Source organism: Anabas testudineus, chromosome 15 (assembly GCF_900324465.2).
Source record: "Anabas testudineus chromosome 15, fAnaTes1.2, whole genome shotgun sequence".
Taxonomy (NCBI): Eukaryota; Metazoa; Chordata; class Actinopteri; order Anabantiformes; family Anabantidae; genus Anabas; species Anabas testudineus.
In genome coordinates, this window is record NC_046624.1 from 16,672,035 (window position 1) to 16,695,895 (window position 23,861).

Below are 23,861 nucleotides of genomic sequence, written 5' to 3' on the forward strand. Positions count from 1 at the left end.
AGCACCTTTTGTGTTATGTAACTTATGTTACAGAATGAACTTCTGATCCTTCCTTACAAGTTTGCAATTCTACTTTCAGTGTTCTCCGTTAGCTTGTGTGGTGCACAAAGTCAAAATAGGAAGATGATTTTACATTTTTCTAGCTTAGTATCTTTTACTTTGAACTAGGAAAGTAGAGTACTGACTGTCTAATATTGTCCAATCATAGTCATACAAACACGTAGGTTCATGACAGTGCTGTTAGCTGCAACAGCCCCCTCCACCACAGTAGCTCTTTTAGTGCTATATTTGTCATTGACAAAGATTAAACATCCAATTATGTGTTTAATTAGAGGATTTGCCTCCAGCAAAATCTTCATTGGTTCCCTGATTCTCAAATATTTGACTGTATCTAAATAGTATAATAACATTTGTGTAAGCATTTGCTATATGTTCCTCGACATAAAGGTCTGCTGTTAGTCCAGACTTTGTGATTACCTAACTTACAGAAAATATTGGAGAAAAAGTTCATCAAACTTATATCAAACAAGAACAGTTTTAGTAAACCTTCATGGTTAAGCGGAGGGTCAAGGTGGTTTTGGAGTTGGCAGTGAAGTAAAAGTAAAGTGTGTGCATATGAGCGGAAAGTTGCACAGGTGGTCAGTACATAGCCTTTACCGTCATATAACACCTGACTGATGGATGAATTATGTTTGGTTCCTCTCCTCCGCTCACGCTGCCAATGTGATGGATCGTGCCAATTCTCTTTGTGCAGAATGATGGATTCTTCCCATTACAATTAAATCCTCTTACTGTTTGGGCAGCTTTTTTCCAAGGGAATTTGGGTTTTTTTCTGTGTATGTGTGATGTACATTGCAGAATGTGCAAACTAGAAAAAATGCTTTTAATTTATTGCAGCATGTTTTGTGTTGTTTCATGAGATCAGGTGTTTGTCTTGGTGCTTTTCATTACCTGCCTACTGCTGTGTCTGTCTGAAACCTCATTATTCTGTCACATTGGATTTCTAGACAGGTACTTGTCTGGATAGCCTCTGCAGGTAAGCATGCAGATAAATTAGTCTTAATTTATGTCTTCACGTGTGTGCATGGTTGCTCCTGAATACTGAATAAAGCCTAGACTGTCAGAAAGTCTGTGCTGGCTGTCAAACTACCTTAGTGAAAGACAACTGGACCAGCCTTTAATTTTCTCTCTACTGTGTTTTAGCTGTCACTAAGATATACATTACAAAGCTTCAGTGACAACACATCCATAGGTCTTACACAAGTGTCAGTGTAGCGGCATGTGACATCTAATTTTCTGTCTGTCCCTGCCTATTAATCACCTTATTTAATCACTATATTTGACATAACGTTAAGGAGGGACAATCTTACTTGGCACTTTGTGTTTGATGTCACTATTATTATTAGTAAATATATAGTTCTGCTCAAGCCTCAATGAGTTGATGCCAGAATAACTGAAATCCTTTGTGTGCGGGACCTTTGAAGGAACACAGAGATTTGGGGGATATTCTGCCTCACCTGGAATTAGATGAGAAGACCAACATACATTTAATTCCAGAGTATGTGTTGAGCTGTGAGCTGAGGTCCAGGACGGCAACAAAAAATTACAATATAGTGATGTAACATGGGGATGGGAGGTGGTTCACTCTCAAATCCTGGGACTGTTTATGTTTTTGTATATGCTGTCTGCTGCAGAGTTGATGCCATTCTTCCACCGGTGCCCCCTATAAGCAAAAGTACAAGACAGATTTTCTCTAGAGAGCTTTAACTGCAGATGTGCAGTCTACAGCTACTGTACAGTGGAACAGGAGAAATGCACCCTGACTCTTTAAGTTTCAATATGTCAAACTAACGTTGCTTCACTGTCTAGACATGAATTTGGTCTGCATAACACCCTTCACATTTTTCTTTATTCTTTATGCTTTATTTCTGTCTCTGAGTCAGACGTTGTGCTGTCCTGACTGAAAGGTCGAGGATCACAGCTTGCTCAGCGCTGGAATAACAATAACTGTCACACTTGTGCACAGACTTCATATTAGAAATATACTCTCAAGCAGCCAGGAGAGACCTGCTACCAGTGCAGTGAAGAAACCCAAATAACCAGAATTAATTCAGATTGCCAATTTCCTTGATGACAGGAAGCATTAAACATACTGTAAATGCAGTTGGATTTAATGTAGGTTGAATGTAGGTGTAGATAGATTTGAAAATGATATGAATGGTAAACAATGCAAGATAGATCATCATATCCTTCTGGACACGTTCAGAGGATGAACGATTATACATAGAACTGTAAGTACATGATCAATTTTCAACTCTCAGCAGATTCCCATTAAATTCAACATTTGGATTGTGAACTGAAAAGGTATTGTACTGCCCATCTGTAATTATTGTTGTCTCCTTTTAAGCAAAGAGCCTTGTTCTTGAGGTCAATACTGAAAGGTGACTGCTGTTGTTAATTTTAGAACAGTTTCTCTACATCAGGGTAAAACATTTAAGCATGTAATTGTTTTCATCAGCATTTTTCAGAATTGATTATTTTCTTGTTGTATCTCCTTCAGATATTCTAAAACACACTTCTTTGTCATACACTGCTGTTCCACACACAGCACATCATGTGGCAGTATGTTCTCCATATGTGGTAGAAATGTTAAATCTGCCAAGAGATGGGAGGAAGCCTGGGTGTCTGGACCAAAGGTTAGAACTAATCGCTCGTCCCTACCAGTACCAGTAGAACCAACACACACACAAGTGTTCACATGCAAACACAGGCATATGAATGCATGTATGTGGTAGAATCCCAGAACCATCATTAGGCACTGGTACAACTGCATTTTATGTGCTTTTACATCTGTACACTAGTAGCTGCCTGACTGTGTGTGTGTGTGGGGGGGGGTGGGTGGATGGATGGTGGTGGCTGCAGAGTTGTGGTCATGTTAGAGCAGGTGTTTCACAGCCATAGAACGGATTGAAATTAAATGTCAGGCAAATACCAGAGCATGAACTCTGTGTGTGTGTGTGTGTGTGTGTGTGTGTGTGTGTTCCTTGCCTTAGATTCTGAAATGACGACTATGAGTTAAAGCACTTAGCACTTAGAGTTAGTGCACTTTTTCAGATTATTTAAATGCAGCAGATGTTTCGTTGAAGAAACATACTGTATAGGTTTGTTCGATGTTTGGATGAAGATGTGTGAATGACACGGAAACAGAAAATTACATTTTTAAATCCACCTAACCAAAAATGCTACTACCACTTTTGATAGTAGTCACAAGTGTGACATTTATTAGTATGACAATTGTTTTTTGTTGCATGTGCACTAACATTTTCAGAGAGACAGAATAATCCTGACATTTAGAATTCACTAAAACATAGGGTTATATTTTTTATTACTTTAGAAATACAAAAATGAATTATTCTGTGCCATCTTCATCACAAAAGAGATAACCTAGGGGCCATTGTGTCACCTTTAGGGTGCACTTAACATGTTAGAGTGTGCTCTCAATGGTGTTCCATTCATAAGCTAAGTTATCAGGTAGAAAAGGCTTAAAAATACCATGAATACAACCATAGGGTGTGAGAATACTGTGATTTTGGTGGGTTCATCAACCAGCTCTCATGAACACTCCCTGCTCTCTGTTGACTGATGATAAATATATTTTTCACTGTGATTAATTATCTATTTCCAGCAGGTTCTAAGTCAGTGAAGGTTAAGTTTCTTTTCGTGAAAATTAATTGAATCTGAAGCTGAAAAGACAGCTCAGAGGGAAGGAAATCAATTTAAGAGGCTATATCTATATATATGTATGGCAAGTGTATGAAATGTGAGGTTAATGGGCTAAAGCATTCAAAACCATTGGTATGGTGCGTTGACACTTTTCAATTCTTGAAGTTGCACTAGTCAATATTTTGACATAATGAAGATGGATCAAATGATTAGTGTACTGTTAAAAATGACCCTCAAAGTGACAATAACACAGATATGCTTCCATCTCTGCAGACCTTCATGTCTGAATAGAAACAGTTTGCTAACAAATTAGCCCTAACAACTTTATAATTTGCTAAAATAATTATATTTAATAATATTTCAGGCGTGTTTTGATTTGCTCCTTTATTCCCACACATGAAAAGAGAAAGAAGAAATCCACAGCTTGATGGAGCCTGTTGTCTGGTCACTATGAATCAATAATGGTGTTTTGTTGTTTGTCTTCAGTTATATCAGATTTTATAGGGAATGTTTTGAGAAGCTTTAAGTTTCTAACAATAATGATTTTCCTTAAACTTGTCTTTCTTACACTGTCCTATTCTTCCTCTTTCTCCCTCCTCACGTCCTTTTACTTCCTTTCCTTTCTCTCTCCGCTGCTCTTTCAATTTCTCTCTCTGCCCGTTTCTTGTCTCGCTTGCTCGTCTTCCATTCTTTCTCTTGGCAGAAGTTGATAACCAAGTCCTCTTCTCTTTGAGTTGCAGACTCCCACACACACCAACACACACAGAGCATCAAAACACAACTACGCTACATTCGAAAACTTCTGCCAACTCAAACACACACACACACACACACACTTGACAGTAGGTTACTCTGTGTCAGCAACTGTTCTCTGCTGAGAGGCTGTGGGCGGCGAGATGATGTCGAGTTACTGTGGCGATTTTCTGTTGCCTTGACGACACTTGACGACTACCAACCATAGCATACAACCACATACACACCGACACACACACACACACACACACACACCCACTCAGGGCTGGAGAGGAATAACAGGAAAAACATGTAAACACGCTCTCAGCGACTCTCACATTTTACATTACATATAATGTGTTGTTTGTGTTATTGGAACAATGATCCATGAGGGGTGGATCATTTTAATTTGCTTACTTCTCTTCCTCCCTCATGTCATTCATACGCTGATGATACAGGGCTGTATGTGTCCTGTGATGATTCAAGACACAAGCAATAAGGCAAACTGTTGGACATGGAGCAAAAACGGCCTACAGTTCAATGACAATATCCATGTTTACACTTTTAAATGCGTCTCGGGTAACTGGATCACAAGCGGACAAGCTAGTCCATTTAGAGACGCATCTCCAAGCCGACCACTTACGTTTACAAATTTAAAAATAAGATCACCAACAAAAACATACTAGATTGACTGGAGACTGTACTTCACCTACTGTTTATGTGTGTTACCACTGGTAATCCATTAGCAGCCTGTGAACCAGCTCTGGCTTCCAACAAAGACATTTGCCTTTGTGACTTTGCAAACAGACGGTGTATTTGAATTGCATTTAGTGCTTTACATTAATTTGTGTGTCAAAATAAGATTTACATTAAACTGAGTACTGCAAATTTGAAAGTCAGTTTGAAAGGGAAAAAGAGAGGGACAGGAAGAGAGAGAGTAATAACCCCAATCAGACAGCATTAGTAGAGCAGGGACCAGTAATTGGAGCTGTGAAGTGTGACTCATTGACCACTTGTACCACTCTCCCGCTTTCTTTCTGTACTGCCATCTCTATTATCTCATAACTAACTCACTCTCTCAAAAGTAACTCACACACTTCTCTCTATATGCCCATACAGTATATTCACAGTCACTCTCCACCCAAATTTTTGCTCATCCCTGAATTCCTTGAATCTCCATCTTTCTCTAATCGAGACACACATGCAACGGCACACACACTCTCCAACTCTTCCTCACACACTCGCGCCAACACACCCACACGCAGAGATCCACACACTCTCTCTCTCCCTCCCGGCTTGACATTCACACAGTGCTGCCAGCTATGCCACATAAGAGCCTCCTTCCTGTGCTGCTTCGCCCACCTGCTGCACCGCACACCATAAAGCTGATGGAGAAAGCATCTTTTCAACCTTTCTGTGTCACCTCTCCTGTGAACGTCACTCAAAATGCATTTTCTTTTCACACACATAAAGGAAATGGCATTGCGGATTGGTGGTGGGGAAGTTGTTGGACTTGTGATCTTTTGACAGGCGTCTGAAGTAACAATGCTGTGAAGATGTAAAGGGTAGAAAACACAAAGAGCTGCGTTCATCTACGTAAAAACCCTGAAAGAAACATCTCATTACGTGACTCTTTACTTCCAAAGACAATTAACCGACACACAACAAGCATTTCCACTTTATTACAAGCTGACGTGTACATTTTAAAGCAAACATCCATCGAAATATCTGTTTCAGTAGCAATCAGTAACCATAGAAACATGTTTCGCCATGGTTACACTGCTGCAGAACTGTGACTATAAACCTCGTAATACATCTTCAAACAGGATGTCAGCCTTGTACAAATATGGACTTAAGGTTTCAAATGAAATCTCACATATTCATCTCTGTTAGAGGCCACGCTGTGTGCAGAGCTGGATTAAATTTCCCCCACCTGTTTATTTCTCGTCATTGGCACTGGGAAGTCATCATCATACTTCATGAGACACTGTAAACATGCAAACAAGGGGTCCTTCACTTTCACTATGTAATGTCAATGTTTGATTTATCAACGTTAGTAAGTTTTATTAAGTATGAAATAGATAAATAATCTATTTTATAATCTACTAAGACACCTGTGACTCCTCTGAAGGAGTTTCAGGCTTCAGCTGCAGAGATGAGACAGACTGTTAGCTTTAATGAACTTATGTGAAGACCTCTTTTCAATTTGAAATGCAAGAGTATTTTTGTTTGTGAAAAGAGCCAAATTAAATCAACCATGTCTCAATATTGTAAGAAAAATCTACCACTAGAGGTGAAGACTGTTGTCTATTGTGTATCTTACTGTGACATGTTGTGATATGGCTGCTGTCCAGTTGTTGCTTTTATGCATTTGGCACATTGTGAAGGCTTTCCTCTGGCTGTGTCTCCACTATACTCAGCTTCAAACTTTCATCTCTTTGATTGCACTCCATCATCTCACCCTGTTTATCATCTTTGCCCTTGTCCACTGTTTGCTCTACACTTGTTCCCTCTGCCTGGTCTTTCAGACGCCCTCTTTCACATTGTTCTAACGGATCCTTCATCCCTGCCTTGTTTGTACATTTTGGTTCAAGTATTAGGGTTCTCATATAGTTACTAGCCTTGTTAAAGTAATTCTCCAGCTCTGCCACAGGCCCCTTATCAGAGAACAGATGGTCCACGTATACCTGGGCGTACTGATCTGAGGTGATCAGATCCAGGTTAATGGAGGGGGATGCAGCTGTAGAGGTGTGGTCAGGCCCAGAGAGTCTCCTTCTTCTGCCTGTTAAATTGCCATTAGGGTTCATTTAGTCCAATGCAACTTCACTGACACTGGCATGAGCAGATTTCTTGGTTACATTAAAAAAAGTTTACCTGTCTCTGTCTGCAAGGCGGATATAGGGATGGTGACACCCTTTCCATTCTCTCTGTCTGTCACAGTGAGTCCCGTCATGGCTCCTTCCTCTGGTACCTCATTAGGGGGGGTCACATGATGCCAGAGGACCCCCTCGACATTTCACGACACACACCGTATTAGACTTGTAACGTCTATAATGAAGAGTTTGGGGCGGGGGGGGGGTTAACATGATGGAATAAAGAACTGGGATGGATGAACAAGGAACAGTAACTCAAGCAGAATGAGTCCGTTAGTTTTTTTTATTCAAACTGACTCATTAATTTGTGCATGTGTCACTGTATGAAACACTTTTGTGCTCAGCTTCTTTTCACAAGTGTTTTATACATGCACATTCATTCATTTACAAAGAGAACTGATTCATTACTGCAGCATCACAGTGATGCTCTTAGCTTAATGGTTGACAATCTGTCTTTTAGTCACTAGGTTTAAAACTCATTAATGACATTAATGTTATGTCTAAGCTTTCAAATGTTTTCCTATGTTACTCAAATACTTCTAAATTATGTCACAATTGTAGTATTTGCCTGTTTTACAGGATGTTTTTACTGTAAGCAAGTCAAAAGTTGAAAGTTTAGGTTTAGGCTTTTCTGACAGACTGATGAGCTTTTTTGTGTTGCTGCTGTCATATTTGGAGCGGCCTGGTGAGCTTGTCTCACAGCAGACTGCTAGGCCCTGCGTGGCTGTGGTTTCTCCTGTCAGTTTGCTTTATTAGGCTCCTGTTTCCACTGAACCGCCGTGAGTTTACTGTCTGACAACATGGTCTCAAATAAATCTGCAATGTTTGTACTATATGTTGAGTAATACACTTCCTTTCACATGCTAACATAAGTTGTCCACCTACAATACAAACTCCAGCTCTGCCAAAACACTGACAATAGAATAGACTGCAGACTTCCTGCACTGTAACTGTGTCACGTAATTTGCTGCTGGCCAAACCGAATACAAAAATAATAATAAAATATTGTCCCTGCATGGGTGAGTGACAAAATGACAGTTATTACCTGTAAGCAGGTATAATCTGGGTGAGGTCTTCCTTGTATTGCTGCAGTGCAGCCCTCGCAGACAGGGGCTCAACCTGACCATCAAGACCAGCCAAGTGAACCAACATCTGGGTATGAAATGATGCTCCACTGGCCCAGTGTCTCAGAGACCTGGAGGATCAGACTGAGATTGTTCGACCTGTATTCCACTCGATTGGATTTTGCTTTGTTCACTTAGTGCTGTGTGGTATTTCACCATGTGTCTCGAAGCTCTACTTCGACCTTTTCTCATGTATTTCACTGTCCTCTACCGTATTCTCTCACCTGGAGTCACAGTCTCCCCCAAGCAGACAGGTCTTCAGCTGAGTGAGGGTGAGGCTGACCTGGGCTTCAAGTCTGACACAGTCCTGGATCAGCTTGCTTTTATCGCTCAAGTTAATCCTACAGCGCTTCAGGTACTCCTCCATCTCCTCCTGGAGCTCCCAGATCCTCTGCTGGGGGCAGAAATTCAAACAAGTAATTTTTCAACCACATTTGAATTTAAGGACTGATCATTTTTCTAAACTTTCTCTCAGAGGTTTACCTGACTTGACAATGACCCCGCAGAGTTTCCTTTCACCTTTGATTTTGATGATGTGTAAACCATATCAATCACCATAGTTACCACTAACCCCACCAGGCCGGCTAAGCGGGGCTCGTCTGCGAAGGTAGTCAGTCGGTTAATCAGATCCTTCAGGTACGTGGGTGCTTTGTTCCCAATGTCGCCCTGCAGCTGGGTGAATTGAAATGATCAGCTTCACTCTAACACCTGTCGATACAATTAAATTGCCAGATTGCTCTCACTTCATTTTAAAAACAATTCTGAACTGCAGTTTATCATCACCATATTGCTCCTGGCTCCTTCTTCACAATCCCCAACGCACTTGTGAGCGGTGTTTAATTTAGCCCAATTGATCTTTCTTGACTGTCTCTAGACAACAACATGTTTCATTCTCCTCTTGTCCACCTGCACTTCATGACTGAATGTATTGGAAGATAAAATCAATGAGTAATTCACTCATGGTTTAATTCAGAAGGTTAACTAATGTTTTGTATTCCTTCTTGTCTCCTCAGTGTTTTGCTCGTCTGCAGAACCAACATTACTTATTTGTCCTGTCACGATTTCTTTTAAAATGTATTAACCTGGCGCAGGTGTTCCTTGAGGCGGGCCTGAGGGTCAACGCTCTCGTCGTGATTGGCCAGGAGGAAAGGGTGGACGACTCCGAGGTCAGGAACAGCACCTCCTTCCAACATGGCTTTGTAGAGGAGAGAACCAATGGCGTCCTTCACTTGAGAAAGTTCTTCTTCTGATGACAACAGCTGACCCATGATGATGTTTGTGGATGTGTGGTGACAAAAATATTTATGGCAGCTTCTTAGGAGCAAAAGGAAAGAGAGAAAACACTAAATTATAGTTAAACAGGACAAAACCAAACCTTTACAGTCACTGTGTTTACTCAGTATAGTAGGCTATACTAGGACCTTAAGGCTTTTAACAGAACTTCATGCACAATACATCTACTTGTTTTATCATTTCAACAGGACATAACATTTTCCAGCTACCTCCAACATAGCCCCCTAGCATTTCAGTCACATCTAATCTCTCTCTTACTGCACTGACTTGTGCTGAGGCCAGCAGCCGGCTTGTTTTGTCGCTTCACCTCCACTCTTCCTCGCATGCTGCAGAAAAGAGATGAACCAAGACGACACAGGAGCCGAGTGAAGCTCCAGCTGTAAGCGTAGAGCTCCCCCTACCTGCTGGGACCATCAAGTGCAGCTGCTAGGAATGCTGGGAAGAGTTTGTCATGTCTTCAAGGCCAAGAACTTGAGCCTGTCATGGTTTTGTTCAAGTAATCTCCTTCTGAAAAGGTTTTATTGTTGCCTGTCTGCTGTAGCATAGATAGTCAACCCCTCTGAGAATAGTTATTCCTCAGTCTTTATTATGCTGCTATCTTTAAGGGAATGCATGATAGTGAAATTAAACTAATCCTCCTTGTGCTGGGGGACTCCCTGAAAGCAGCCAGAGGTCCTTGGGAATGAAAGTAATAGCTACAAACTCTTTATGGCTGTGTCAAACATTGAAAAAATAGGCCAAGGGCTTTCAGCTTTTTCATTTAGCTAAATGGAACAGCAGCCTTGGTGGTGGTGTGATGTTGACTTTTTTTACTTGATAAAATATGGGGCAAGGGGATTTGGGATTTTATGTAGTGTGAGAGATGTTCTTTGTTAACTGGGACAAGGGCTTGTGCACTGTCAGGGTTTACAGTGTTGTGTGCAAAAGCTACAGCTCAGGTTAACGTGCACATCTTGTCTGTTAATCATTCAAATGAGCATTTTCAGAACATGCTTGTTTACAGTTTGTTAACCAGGTGTCACTGCAGATTGATAAGTTGATGTGATAGATTTACTGAAGACAGTCAACTTAAACACAGCAAGGGCAACAAAAACCACCCACTGACAAGCAAACACACTTTTCCCTCAGTTTCTCTCCCACCAATCTGTTTTCCATCCTCCAGCTTCTCCCTGTTTTTCCTGTTATTGCTGATTTCGATAGCTTCTGTCAGTTTGGTGCAGTGTTTACGGGTTAAGCTCTGTGTGTGCCTCCCTCTCTCCTTCTCTCTCATCTGCTCTTCCCCTCTCTGTGGATGCTTGGCCCTGTCGACACACTTCACACTCCTCTGAGAGCAATAAATATTTAAATGTGCTCATGTTGCAGACATATACACACACACACTCACACACCATCACTCAGAAATGGGCCTGAATGATCGTATGCACGGTTAAGTGGTAAAAATGCAGTGATCCCTCGCTCTGTTCCGCTGAGATTTTTTTCACTGTGCCTCTTTGTAAAGGTCTCATTTCCATCTGAGAGTGGAATGAAGATGAAAGAGGAAAAAGAAAAGTAGAAAGGACAGCAGGAAAGAAATGAGGAGAGTAGACAAAACGAAAAGTGAAGAGAAGTTGATTTGGGGGGGACAATGAAAAGAAAGCAAAAGGGAAGGACTGGCAGATAAAGAAGAGGTGAAAATGAAAGATGAGTGGAGCTGGATGAGGATGACAGATGGGCTCAACCCACCTTATGCACACAAATAGTGTGACCTTCCTCTTGAAACTTCACTGTTAATGAATAGAGGACTCAGACACTGGACTCATGGCTTTTAGTGTAAATAGTGAGAATGTGGCTTTGTGTGTGTGTTCATGGAGATGTCATCAAATAATTACAGTCAAAGACAATGGAAGGCAACATTATGTATGAACCCATAAAGGCATGTGTACAGTAGGAGATATTTATTAAATAACACATGGGGATACAGGTCTCTGTGATGTTTTCTTTGACATCCTCCATTCCTACTCTCAGCTATTTATGATTTTTCCACCATTTATTTTCCCTGTGTTCTTTTCCCCATCAGCTTCTCTTCTACCATCCATTTTCTGCCTTCTGTGCTTCCTCTCTGCTTTTATCACCCTCCCTCCCTCACTTTTGATCATTTATGGGGTTTGGAGGAGAAGAAAAACATGTTTAATGCACATTAATATACCATGACTGCTGTGGCAGGTGGCCTCCATTTTGTGATGCTGTTGTGTTCACTTAGCAACAGTGAGGCTAATTATTGCAAATGGCAGCTGCTGAAAGGAGTATTAATGTCTCCTTTCTACATGGATACATCCAGTATTAGGGGCTGATGAAATAGTCACAGTCTACACCTTGAGCGAGGAAAAAAAGGTGAAATATGAATTGTCTTGTTAAGTTAAATGCCATAAATTCAACTTTAGTGTTAATTAAAGCTGTCACTGACTGAAAGGTAGCCTAATCATTATTTATCTTTCAGCCCAATAAAGTTCATATCTGGCACATTGTGATGTAACAGACTGTAAAATGTTGGATGGTGATTCTGTGTCCAGTGGAGAAGCTGGATGAACTGAAAGAGACAAATTATATTTGAAAGAATTTTCTTTTGTTTTGTTTTTCTGGTAAAGGATCATATGGGCTAAATCAACTATAGAACAAAGATCAACTAAAGGCAATGTAAAGTTGCATGATAGCTCATACCCAGAAGGGGAACAATGACAAAAATAAATGTAAAAATAAATAGACAGTGGAAAATATAGAAGAAAGATCAATGTGGAAATGAAAAAATGTTTTGCAAGAATAGCCAGAAATAAAGTTGGGAATTTAAAGTGTTACTTGTAATTACCTGTCACATGTCAGTTAGCCAAACTAAACATGTGTTCTTTATTTTTTTCTTGGTATAAATCTCACACATGCTACAAAACAAAATAAAACATGTGGGGAAAACATTTACTAATTCAGTGGGAATAAAATCCTCACCTGCATGAGGTAATGTCACATCAATCTAAATACCCATGTCCAGTCTTATACAAAATGTTTTACTTAATATAATTCTGTGTGCACCTGTCTGTCAACATTTGAGGAGTTTATGGTACAAGGCAACATGCAGAACACTGTTAATCAAATAAAATAAGGGGATTAAATATGGTTGGGGTCATTAAAATGTCAGAAAGAGAAATTAAGGAGATTAAAAAATGTTAGTGTGAGAGTGTGACAGGGCAGGAGGAAAGACAGAGATAAGAAAGGGATTTAGAAAGTGAAATGTTAAGGCAGATGGAGGACGGATGTCTCAAAAGTTGGTAGATTGAGGGAAAAAGTGAGAGTTTAATGGAAGTACTTATCCGCCTTTGGAGGAACACCTGTTCAGAGCTGCCTCCAGGTAATACAGCAGCAGAGGTGTTGTAGGCTATATTGTGTCTGACTGAACCAGGAGGTAAGTAAATGTGTATGTGCATGCACATCCCAGTTTGTTATCTTCTTGTTGAAAGTGTGTGTTGTGCACAAAGGTGTGTGTGTGTGTGTGTGTGTGTGTGTGTGTGTGTGTGTGTGTGTGTGTGTGTGTGTGTGTGTGTGTGCTGATAAAGCTTTAACTCCATGTATTAAAATGAATCACAAAATGGAGACTCATTGCAGAGGGCTGTGCTGCTAGTCTGGAAAATCATAGCAAAGAAAATGTATGATAATGAATTAAAGCCATAAGGGTCAAAGATCTCTGTTATCTATAGGTGTTGGTGTGGACCTGATTTCAACCACCTTTTGTCTGGTCAGATGGTTGATTTATAATAATACAGTATTATTTATCAGCTGATTTTTAATCAGATCAACGTAATGTAATTTAAATGTAGGGTACATTATTCTTTGTTAGATATATAGGAATATAGAGTACTTGAGTTATTGTACTTAGTTACTTACCACCTCTGGTTTCTCCACAGTGTGAGAGAGACCCCTTCTGGCCAACATCATCACTGCACGATGGTGACGTAGTTCCGTTTCCGGTGTAAACAAAACAGCCAACATGGCGACTTTCTTGTCAAACGGAACCATATGAACTTCAGTTGAGTCTGAACACACACAATGTCTGAACCGAAGAGCGAGGGAGGTTTAATTCGCTACTACTGCACCGCCGGTAACGGGATGGAGCCTTTTTTAATTGACGAGGTGAAGATGAAGCTGGCAGCTGAAAATGTAAGTATTTCGTTAAGTGCACGGTGCTGTTGCCAAGAACCACACTCATGAGACAAATGTTTAAATAATAATTTACGGAGCTGTGCTACTACTTAAGTGGACTTGAACTGGTCTTTTAGCCGCATGGTGAATGGCCTGCTCTTTTTTGCTTGTTTGTTTTGTGTATGTCCAGGTGTGTCAGATGCCAGGTAAAGTGTTGTTCAGCTCCTCTGCAAGTATCAAAAGCATCGTTGAGCTGAAGGCTGCAGAGAGACTCTTCCTTATGTTGAAACAAAGCTCACCTGTGCAGCTGTCTGCCCACATCAGCCCAGGTACCTGATTAACCTACCAGACACACACATTCATAAGGAGCTTGGCAGATTCTAAATTGTAGGTCTGTCTTTTAGTTCTAGTTTAAATTAATGGGAATTGTTTGCATTGTTGTATTAACTTTTGATTTGTATTCTCTGTTTTATTCTTAGCAAAGGCTGCCTCTGTGCTGCAGTACAGACTGTTGGGTGACAAGAATGAATGGACCAGTGCTGTAATGACATGGAGCCGCCTGCACGGGGAGCTAGCTAGCAGAAAGACTGCTGAAATCACACCACACACTGAAGTGGGAGAGATGAGGAAGGGGAAGGAGGGGACAGGGGAGAGTAGAGGACAGATGGAGGAGGAGGAGAAGTTCCATGTGCAGAATAGAAATAGGAGAGGAGAGCAGAAGGACGAGGAATGTGAAAACAGGAGGCTGAGAAGTGGTGAAAAAAATGGGGTACAGACACTGCAAAATAAGAGAAAGATAGAGAATGAGCGAACAAGAGTTATAGAGAGAAAGTGGGAGGAAGGAACAAGTGGAAAAACCTGCCTTGAACAGACACTGGAGAAAAAGAGAAAAAGGGATGATGAAGACGGGGAGATGAGGGCTGCAGCTCCAGATTCAAGCAATGAGAAGAATGTGGAGACAGAGAAGACATCTGAGAGAAGAAGGAGGGAGGAAAAGCAGATGGATATGTCTATGGAGTTTGGTGGAGTGATATCAGGAACAGGATCTGTTTGTGACTATGTAGTACCAGGTGTGGGAAGTGGCAGCAGAAGCACAGATGACTGTGTTGTTCAAAAGCTGGAAAACAGTAAGAAGATCTTTGTTCCTGATTTTATTTACACTAACATTTCTGATTAACATATTTATTTTCTATTTTTGTTACTTCTTTATTTCCTTCTGTCTTTGCATTTTTGTCTTCATGTATTAAAGTGAAGTCTACCGGAAGAGGAGATAAGATGTTACTGCAGCACAGCGGGATCGAACCAGAGCCGCCTTCAAGTTTTCCTGTAACGTTTAGGATCAGCTGCAAATGCACTGGATCTCTATCCCGATTGTTCAGCACACAGGTAATGAAATCGAGATGCAGATGAAAAAAGCTGTGTAAAGTCTCAGGCAGATATTCGTATACACTAAGAAGTACTTAAGGAATTGAAACATAGTTTGATCTTTGTTTAGGCTGCTGAGAATTTGTGCTTTAATGCAAAACAGTACTATTCAATCAATCAGCTAATCTCACATTGTCAGATGTATATATAGACCACAGAAAAAGGCACAATAAATAGTAAGTTTGGAGGAATTCTATATGCTCCAAAATGATGTCTAATATACTGTCCTGTAGGAGGTGAGCAAAATGATTGGAGCAGGTTTGAACAGACTGGTGGGCTGGAAGGCTGATCTGAAGAACCCACAGCTGGAGGTAAGCTTTTTGTTTCAGTGTTGAAAAAGATCAATCTTTCTGGTATTAATTAAGGGTTTGTTGTGAACAAAGTATTTACATTTCAAATGGAACATCATTAGTTGCTTTTCTTTTCTTTAGATACATGTTTATTTGAGTGATGACTACTGCCTTCTGGGCATTCCACTGACCAGGTAATTGACTGAAACACTTTCTCTGTCAGTAAATAATTACTTGCTAGATATATATTCTTTACAGGACAATCAATGTCTTTTTAAAAGCAGAAATCTCAGAAACACAGGGGATTTAGGCCTGTTTTGTGTATTTGGCTTGTTTCTTATAACAGCTTTAATTAATCTGATGAGTAGTGTTTAGCGTAGCTAATAAATGACTTTCTCTTTGGTCTTTTGTCTCTTCCTTCAGGATACCTCTGGCTAATCGAAGCTATATTAAAACCACAGGACTGAGGTCCACAGTAGCCTGGGCTATGGCATCACTGGCTCAGATACAGGTATTATGAGTTATGCAGACAATAAGGAAGCTGCTTTGCCATGTGTACACTTCTGCATCATTTAATTAGGCCATATTAAGTAATACAAACTTTCATTTGGTAGTGTTCACAGTTTTTGTTTGTTTAACCAATGCCCTAAAGAACCAAGGCAGGTTAAGACTCATTAAATGTGAGCATATGCTGCTGACAAACTGTATGTACTGTATGTTGTCTTCTGTTACCCAGGCAGGCTTCCGTGTTGTTGACCCAATGTGTGGGGTGGGAACCATTTTAATAGAAGCAGCACAGGAACATAAGGTCAGGACAGGAATCTACACAGCACTCACGTATATTTGTCAGATGTGGAAAGGTTTAAAATGTGGACTTTGTTGGTTTGAAAAGGATTTTGGAATTGAACTAAGCATTTTAAACTGTTGACAAATGGTCCTGATACTTATGACATGACAGCCGGTGCCCAATTGTTTGTATTGTATTGTATGTTAATACAAAGAATATTGCCCAGATATAGATTAATATCAAAGTAAAAAAAATAATTAACTTATCAAAATAAAAAAACTTTTTACTCATTTTTAAAACTTATAAGATTTAATTTGTGTTATTCATTCATTCCTTTAAAAAAGTTTCTGTGTTTTCAATGGAAATGGGATTTTTAAAAAATTATGTATTAAGGTTTTTGCATTGTTTAGTTCTTAGTAAACAGTGGATTACTAGAGGGCATGTAATTGGAACACCAGCACTGAAATCTGATTTCTCACTGGGATCCTCAGACTGCCTTTTTCCTGGGTATGGATATCGATGACAATCAGCTGCAGAAGGCCAATACAAATGTAGAGTTTGCAAAGCTGGGAAATAGGATACACCTGCTGAAAGCTTCATCTATGGGTAGGAAACCTTCACTACATGATCACTAGAATAATGTAAATTCTATTTACATTAGAGTAACATAACACATAAACATGAAGATTACAAACTGAAATACTTTGTGATCACTTGGAATTATCTGCATTACAAATTAAGTCATAAATAAATTGTTATGATGAGAAATAGAACCATGAATCTTGGCAGAAACCCTTTTTTTTAATCTCACTTTGGATCCAGAGCTACTTGTTTTGGATGGGAGTCTGTGAGTGGGAGGTGAGTGAGAACCCTACTGTCTTGTATTAAATTACCTCTGGGCTTGTCTGCCCTCCTCTGTGTGTGCAGTGCTGCCTCTGCCCGGCGCCAGTGTAGATGCTGTGGTGTGTGACCTGCCGTTTGGCAGGAAGTTTGGCACCAAAACAAACATGGCTGCCAACCTGCCAGTCATTGTGACTGAGATGGAGAGGTTTGTTACCCTCTTTGTCTGTTTTAGTTGTTGCTTTTAGACTTCGACAGTGAATCAGAAAATGTTACATGTTTAGGTGGTTTATTGAACTGTACTGAATTAATATAAGTCAAGTTGCACAATATTATACTATATTTAGTTCATATATTATTTTAGTAGTAAAACTAACTTATTTCAAATTGTGTAAGCAAATAACTAAAGAAAACAATTTACCACTTCTATTGCAATAATTTAGCTATAATTGTAATGGTTTTAATAAATAATTGTATGTCTAGAGTCCTCTGTGTCGGTGGTACCCTGGTCCTCCTTCTGAGTCCTCAGTTATCCTGTCTCCTGAAAAAACTCCTGGCTCAGAAAGACACTGGATCAAGGTCTGACCAAGAAACAAAGCTTCAGACTGGGATACAAGACTGTCTTTCTCCTTCTCCTTCCACAAAGCTACAGACTTTCCAAATCCACCAGGGGGTCAAATCCTCATTTACTCAAGAAACAAATAATCATTCTGAGCTAAAACACAGCGTGCTTCCCCCTCTCTCCTCCCTGAAGCATCAGGCCACTCTGAGAGTCAGCTTAGGTACAATAGATGGTCTTATCCATAAATACGTCAAGACTGATGCTTGAATGATATTAATGGATATTTCATTTCAAAGTAATGTAGTTATTTTGTTTAGTACTGACTGTATGATGAATTATATATTTTGGAAACATAATTTTACATTGTATGAGATATGAAAGTGTGAGTTTGAAATGTTGTCATTCCAGATGCTGATAAATGCAAACTTGTTGGTTCTGTGATTATTTTAATAGTTTCTGGAGATACAAGATCGATAAGCTGCATTAGGCTTTAGCTACTCAGAGAATATTATTAATTCATTGCTGGTTTTGGTCAATGTTTATTTTAAGAGAAATATGGGATTATGTTTGGATGTGAATGAAATGACAACCATAAAGTTTTCAGAAATGGGACTTTTGTTCTGACTGTAACAGACCTTATAAGCAGAATCACAATGTCGCCATCTGCCTACTGTTTAGCCCTACTTAGCCCAGTTTTACACTGCGAGGCCAGCCAAGGCCATAGAGGGTTTAGTGTTTTCATTCATTCCCCCCTTAGCTTTAAACTTGTTACTGCTTGTGTATATTAGAAAACATAGCTTTACCTTTATTGCATGCATCCATAGTGTCAAAATGTGTAAATCAAAAGAGATATAAATTAAAATGAGATGTATTTGTTTCTTTTTGACTCGTATGATCACAAACAAATTAACAATTGAATAATATATATATATATAATATTTTTACATTTCTTATTACACCACACATATTGAATCCCATTGAAAAAATGTTCAATTTAACAGCTCCCTCTTCTCCGTCAGACTCCATAGAGAGAGTACGCAATGATGGGCTTTGCGCATGTCCGACGCGCAATGGAGGCCATGTTGGAGCTACAGTGGATTCGGGCTGGGATTTTCTGACGCCGTATGTTTTTCTTAAAATATCTGTCGTCTTATATTGTTGGGGTTCGTCAACCGAGCGCGTTGGGAGCCGTAATCGGCAGTGGCAATGATGAACGCCAGTGTCGACCTGTCCCGGCGGAATCCGCAGGAGGATTTCGAGCTGATCCAGAGGATAGGAAGCGGTACATACGGAGATGTGTACAAGGTAAAGGCAGTGAGGGAAGCAGACGCCGAGTTCCATGATACACAGCGGAGTTGTTGGTTTTTGCTTTTTCAGTCCATCAATGTGATCATAACAATACAAAGCAAAGTTGCAACTAGTCATTAGCTTGTTTTTAATAGGTGTTGATGTTATTAGTGCTGCGTTTAATCCCCTATTTGTGCACCTAGCAATTGAATTTTCGGACCCACCGCCGAAGCTGGTCCTCGGAGATGCTTTATGACTTACTGTTGTGGCCTTTCTCTTCCAACATTTTCCCGACATCACGGTAGTTAAATGTTATATAAACGTCTGTTGCAGCGCTCAGGTGATGAGAAATCATGAATAAGCAAAGCTAACGCTAACGTTGACTGTAACCTATACATCTGATTTAGTCGAGCAGAAATGGCTAATATTCACTTTATGCTAAATGTGTGGGTTGTTGCAGAGAAAATGCGACATGCTCGTTTACATGCTCTATACTGCGATTATCGTGTTGTCATTGTAGTTTATAGCTAGCTAGCGTAAATATTGAAAATTATTGACTGTTTGGGACGTGTCCGATAATGGACGTTTAGCCATTAAGGTTAGCTGTTAGCACCCAGAAGCTAATCAGGCTTACATTGGTTTCATGGGGCATTACATTACAACAGGTAGTGATTTGTTAACTGTACGGGAACTTAGATTATAGCAGAGACAACCTAGCAACTTCACTATTTATCGTAATGTTGCAGAGCTGCTGGTCAATACTAAAACTGTCTCCGTTTTAAGCTGACAGAGACTGACAGCTGCCTCCCTGGAAATCCAGTTTGGCTAAAGGCGCTCAGGGCAGAGCAAGGCACAACAACAGCCATAATAACACTGCATATTGTAGTTATTCACGTTGAAACACCAGGAGGATCTACTGAGAGTCACTAAAAACCTCGAGTGTTTAGTGAATTTCTATGTAGAGTGTCTGATTCTCGCTTAATATTTGGTCCCATACTTTTCCAAGGCCCTGTGCAGGCAGCAGACAGCCTGGGATCCAAACGGAAGGATAGTTCCTGATTTACAGCACAGATCTATCACTGCAACGTTCAGGATTACCGTGTTTATTATAGGCTACTTAGAGCACTTGCAATCATAATCATATGCCACAGTAGAAACATAGAAAGCCTGCCATACATCCTGTTACATTAATAGCATCACAAAAACTGTAGCACTTGAAAGAGAGTTGTAAACAAACGCCATCATGCTGGATGGGTTTGCAATAAATACACAGCTAAGTGCTTCAGACTATCTAAGTGTTTCTATAATACTGCACACATACACCATATAATATAAAAATACAGTGCAGTCTATGTTCAACAGAAGCATACCACTGATTATGGGAAGAACAAGTTACTCTTCAAAGTACTAGAGTGATTTGCCATTCTGGAGATATCAGCCATACCATAAGGTTTAATACATCAGTCAGGTTATTCAAGTTAAGCATCCACACTCTTAGCTTGGTAGCTGTTTGTGTAGCAGTCACTCTGTTGTGGAATTAAATTCTGCTGCTATGTGTGGGAGAGGCTTTTAGCAGACTGGAGATTCATTAAACGCTTTAATAGGGCTAAATAATGTTTGGTTAACCTCCGGACCTCTTTGCGGTAATTACACAAATATAAAATAGTTGGAAGATTAAATATCGTTTGGAATGCAAAACTGTTATTAATTCAAAAAGTACATCTTAAATAACCTACTATTCATCATTGTTTCTTTGTTGTTTTATCAGTTTTCCATATTGTATCTCTCTCTGCCGAAGCTAATCTTGTTTGTTTCTAATTTGAGTTTGGTATCTTGCCTTGTTGCAGACACACAGGTCTGACAGAATATCTTCACCAGGCCAGCAGCTCAGAGCCAACTCACTAGTTAGATCTATCTAAACAGCATACAGCGGAAAAATGCATGCTCATACAGGTTTAAAAACAACTAAGGTAGTCATTCTTATTTAAATGCAAACATAACAGATGTAAACATTGATAAGGCTGATATTATCTAGAGACGATGCAATTTTAACAGCAGAGCAGCAGACATTTGCTGAAAGACACTCAAGGGATCAAACCTGAAACCTCTGGATTAAAGGATGTGCTTATAAGCACCGGGGTACTTGGTAAACCTTGTTGATGTCTATATTTGGTTCTTCTGCTGTGTGAAAATCTGTGGCTTGGATAGGAATGTTTGAGCAGGAAGCAAAGTGTGAACTCTGCTAGCTTGTTTTCTCCTCTGTTTGTAGTCCTGCCTTTTTCCTATATGAGAAGAGGATTGGCTGATAGTTAAACAGGCCTCATAACTGCTTGAGCAAAGGTTTGGTCCTTCAGCGTGGGCACTTGCAGGATGGTACCTGATATCTTTGTTTGGGATCTTTGATTCAAGCTGCCAATGCTGTGTCGTGGTATTGTGAAATTAGTCAGCAATTTCCCACAGGACTGTATTTTTAGCAGGGGGTAGATTACGTTACCAGCTCTTAGATCACCCAGTAGCACAAAAACTCTCCATTTAAACTCACTCGGAGTAATGAAATTTTTTAGTCAACCACAAAAAGTGAGTCACCCAAATGCAAGGTGAGGCTGGATTGTCTTTGACAGACACCATAAAGCTGCCTTGTTAAAAAAGGCAATACACCGCCCAGAGATGTACAATAGATACATTCTCAGACTAATGACTGAAATACTTGTCACACTGTAAATAGCACAACTATGTTCTTGTATGATTTACTGTTCCTAAACACAAATGATAACAGGCATAATTGTGTTGATATTGAATTCTTCCCTTGCAGTGGAGGCGACAGCGCTGATGGGTTTCCAATTTTTAAACCTGTATTGCGCTGCTTCTTATGCAACTAGACATGTCAGCAGAAGGCACCTGTTTGATCCACACTGAGAATAAAAGTCAACAACACACAAGCATGCTTATGTTTTCAGGTCTCACTGATCCATATAATATATTAAACTAAACAAGCCAGAAAGGAGAAATATCTGGCTTCCTATAAAAGGCCCGTTCACTCTTGATGGTGAAGATACAATTTGTATTGATTCATCACTCTATGTATGTGGAGTGGGGAAGTGACAATGCTCTTCCTTTGTAGTCCCATTTTGTCATTGAGTCTTCTTCAAAAGACCATCAATAAATGATTGTACTGGCTTATTTTTGTTGCTCTGCAGACATGAAAACCTATTTCAGGGGTGCTCTCTCTCTCTGTCTGTTCTTCAGAAGACATTACACAGGCCAAGTATTTACCAATTCAAGGGATCTGACGTAACTTGTTGTAACTTGTGTTGTTTAAATAGGGCGACTGGCTTGTTTTCTTAAAATGACCATGCGTGTGGATCAGATTGAGGTAGCAGAGGCAGACGACAGCTTTCACTGGGAATATAGATATACAAGTCAATTTCAGTTGTGGCCCGTGCTTTAGAAACATGCCAGGTCTATGTGTATTATTGGGTAAAGTGCTGCTGCAACTTTTTACTACTTTTATCTCAGATTAACCAGCGCAGCCAGGTAAATAGCTCAAAGCTGACAAAGACATACATTTTCATTATCATTATCAATTAGGTTGGGTTTGATTTTGATGCCCCAGCTTCCTTCAGTCAGTTTCTTCCTACTTCAAAAGTAACACATCAAGACTTTCATTGTCCATGATTAAAGCCATATGAAATGGCTTATTGTTTACCCATTCACACACTGCTGATGTTTTTAATTTAAGACTGATGTGGTTAATAAATGTGGTAACAGTAGTGATTTCCACTGGCCAGACCTCATTGTGTATGGCACAGCTGGGCAGCCATGGTCCAGGGTCGAGGAATGCAGGATTCCTCACTTCCTTCATGTGTGTGTTTGTGTGTTCATGTCCTATTGTTTCACACTGCTCCAGCAGAGGAAGATGGTAGAGCAGCAAAATGCAACCACACACACACACAACCAACCAGATGATTGTATTGTCATATGCACAGATGGCTGTAGAGTCACAATTAAAGCTACTGGCTCAGAACCATCCTGTTTTTGTCGCTGTTCCTCCAGTTGTTTGCTCATTGAGGTAGAAATAAGGACATCAGCCTCTATTCACAAGAGCTTTGAAGCAGTGCAAGGTTTCTGCGATCCTTTAACCTCAGATCGGAAACTTAGTCCCGTGCATCCTGGCACTTTGGTTTACTGTTCGCCAAGTACAAGTAATGTACTGTGTAGGAATTTGTCTCTGTGCCATTAGTACAATGACCTCACAAGTTACAATACGAGTTACTTGTATTATATTGGTAACTTGTATTGTTATACAATGAATGACACAGTGTAGTGGCACGGAACAAAACCAGATGTACCAGAAAAAAATTACCTTTAAAGAGTTAAGACACAGTCAGTATACACTCAGGCAGCATAGTTTGTGTGTTAATGTTTAAAGGTCTTTAATGAAGGAAATTGTCTTTAAACAAGTAGATAAAGACAACAACAAGCATGTGATTAAATTATCATTACATTTAAAAATGTCCACCTTTTTAGAAACAACATATAATGTGATATGTTTAACAACCTCTCTGCTGCATAGACTGTCAGGACTGACATGTCTGCCTGTCTCATAGGATATTTAATCTTGTTGTACGATGTTGCAATGACAATAAAGTTTATTTCTTATTTATTACCTTAAACCAGGGAATAACCAGTGGTTGAAAGACAAAGAATAATGTCCTATTATCAAATAACTTGCATTTGCTCATTTTATAAAATTCTAAATAA

General features: G+C 39.8%; 3 protein-coding genes across 10 annotated transcripts in view; 2 read left to right on the forward strand and 1 right to left on the reverse strand.

Annotated features, from left to right (window-relative positions):
• Positions 1-6,132: 6,132 nt before the first annotated feature.
• On the reverse strand, positions 6,133-10,061 carry LOC113158222. The gene is made up of 7 exons (XM_026353967.1): positions 10,013-10,061; positions 9,535-9,763; positions 8,936-9,124; positions 8,677-8,846; positions 8,374-8,523; positions 7,330-7,503; positions 6,133-7,237 (listed from the first exon to the last, which is right to left on the reverse strand). The coding sequence occupies exons 2-6, from the start codon at positions 9,718-9,720 to the stop codon at positions 7,431-7,433; spliced, it is 768 nt and encodes a 255-aa protein (XP_026209752.1). The 5' UTR covers positions 9,721-9,763; positions 10,013-10,061; the 3' UTR covers positions 6,133-7,237; positions 7,330-7,430.
• A 3,690-nt stretch (positions 10,062-13,751) lies between these two features.
• On the forward strand, positions 13,752-18,248 carry thumpd2 (THUMP domain containing 2). Its single transcript, XM_026353892.1, has 11 exons — positions 13,752-13,927; positions 14,100-14,238; positions 14,389-15,036; positions 15,159-15,295; positions 15,568-15,645; positions 15,766-15,818; positions 16,048-16,135; positions 16,361-16,432; positions 16,903-17,017; positions 17,339-17,459; positions 17,735-18,248. Exons 1-11 carry the CDS (start codon positions 13,817-13,819, stop codon positions 18,078-18,080), a joined length of 1,908 nt encoding a protein of 635 aa, XP_026209677.1. The 5' UTR covers positions 13,752-13,816; the 3' UTR covers positions 18,081-18,248.
• A 621-nt stretch (positions 18,249-18,869) lies between these two features.
• LOC113158520 (mitogen-activated protein kinase kinase kinase kinase 3-like) overlaps positions 18,870-23,861 on the forward strand; it is a 34,214-nt gene continuing 29,222 nt past the window's right edge. For 7 of the 8 annotated variants that reach the window (XM_026354458.1, XM_026354459.1, XM_026354463.1 and 4 more), the window contains exon 1: positions 18,870-19,118. In XM_026354458.1, coding sequence (XP_026210243.1) covers positions 19,020-19,118 — 99 coding nt within the window. In that variant the 5' untranslated portion in view covers positions 18,870-19,019. The remainder of the gene's footprint in view (positions 19,119-23,861) is intronic. The other variant, XM_026354465.1, reaches the window with a different exon arrangement.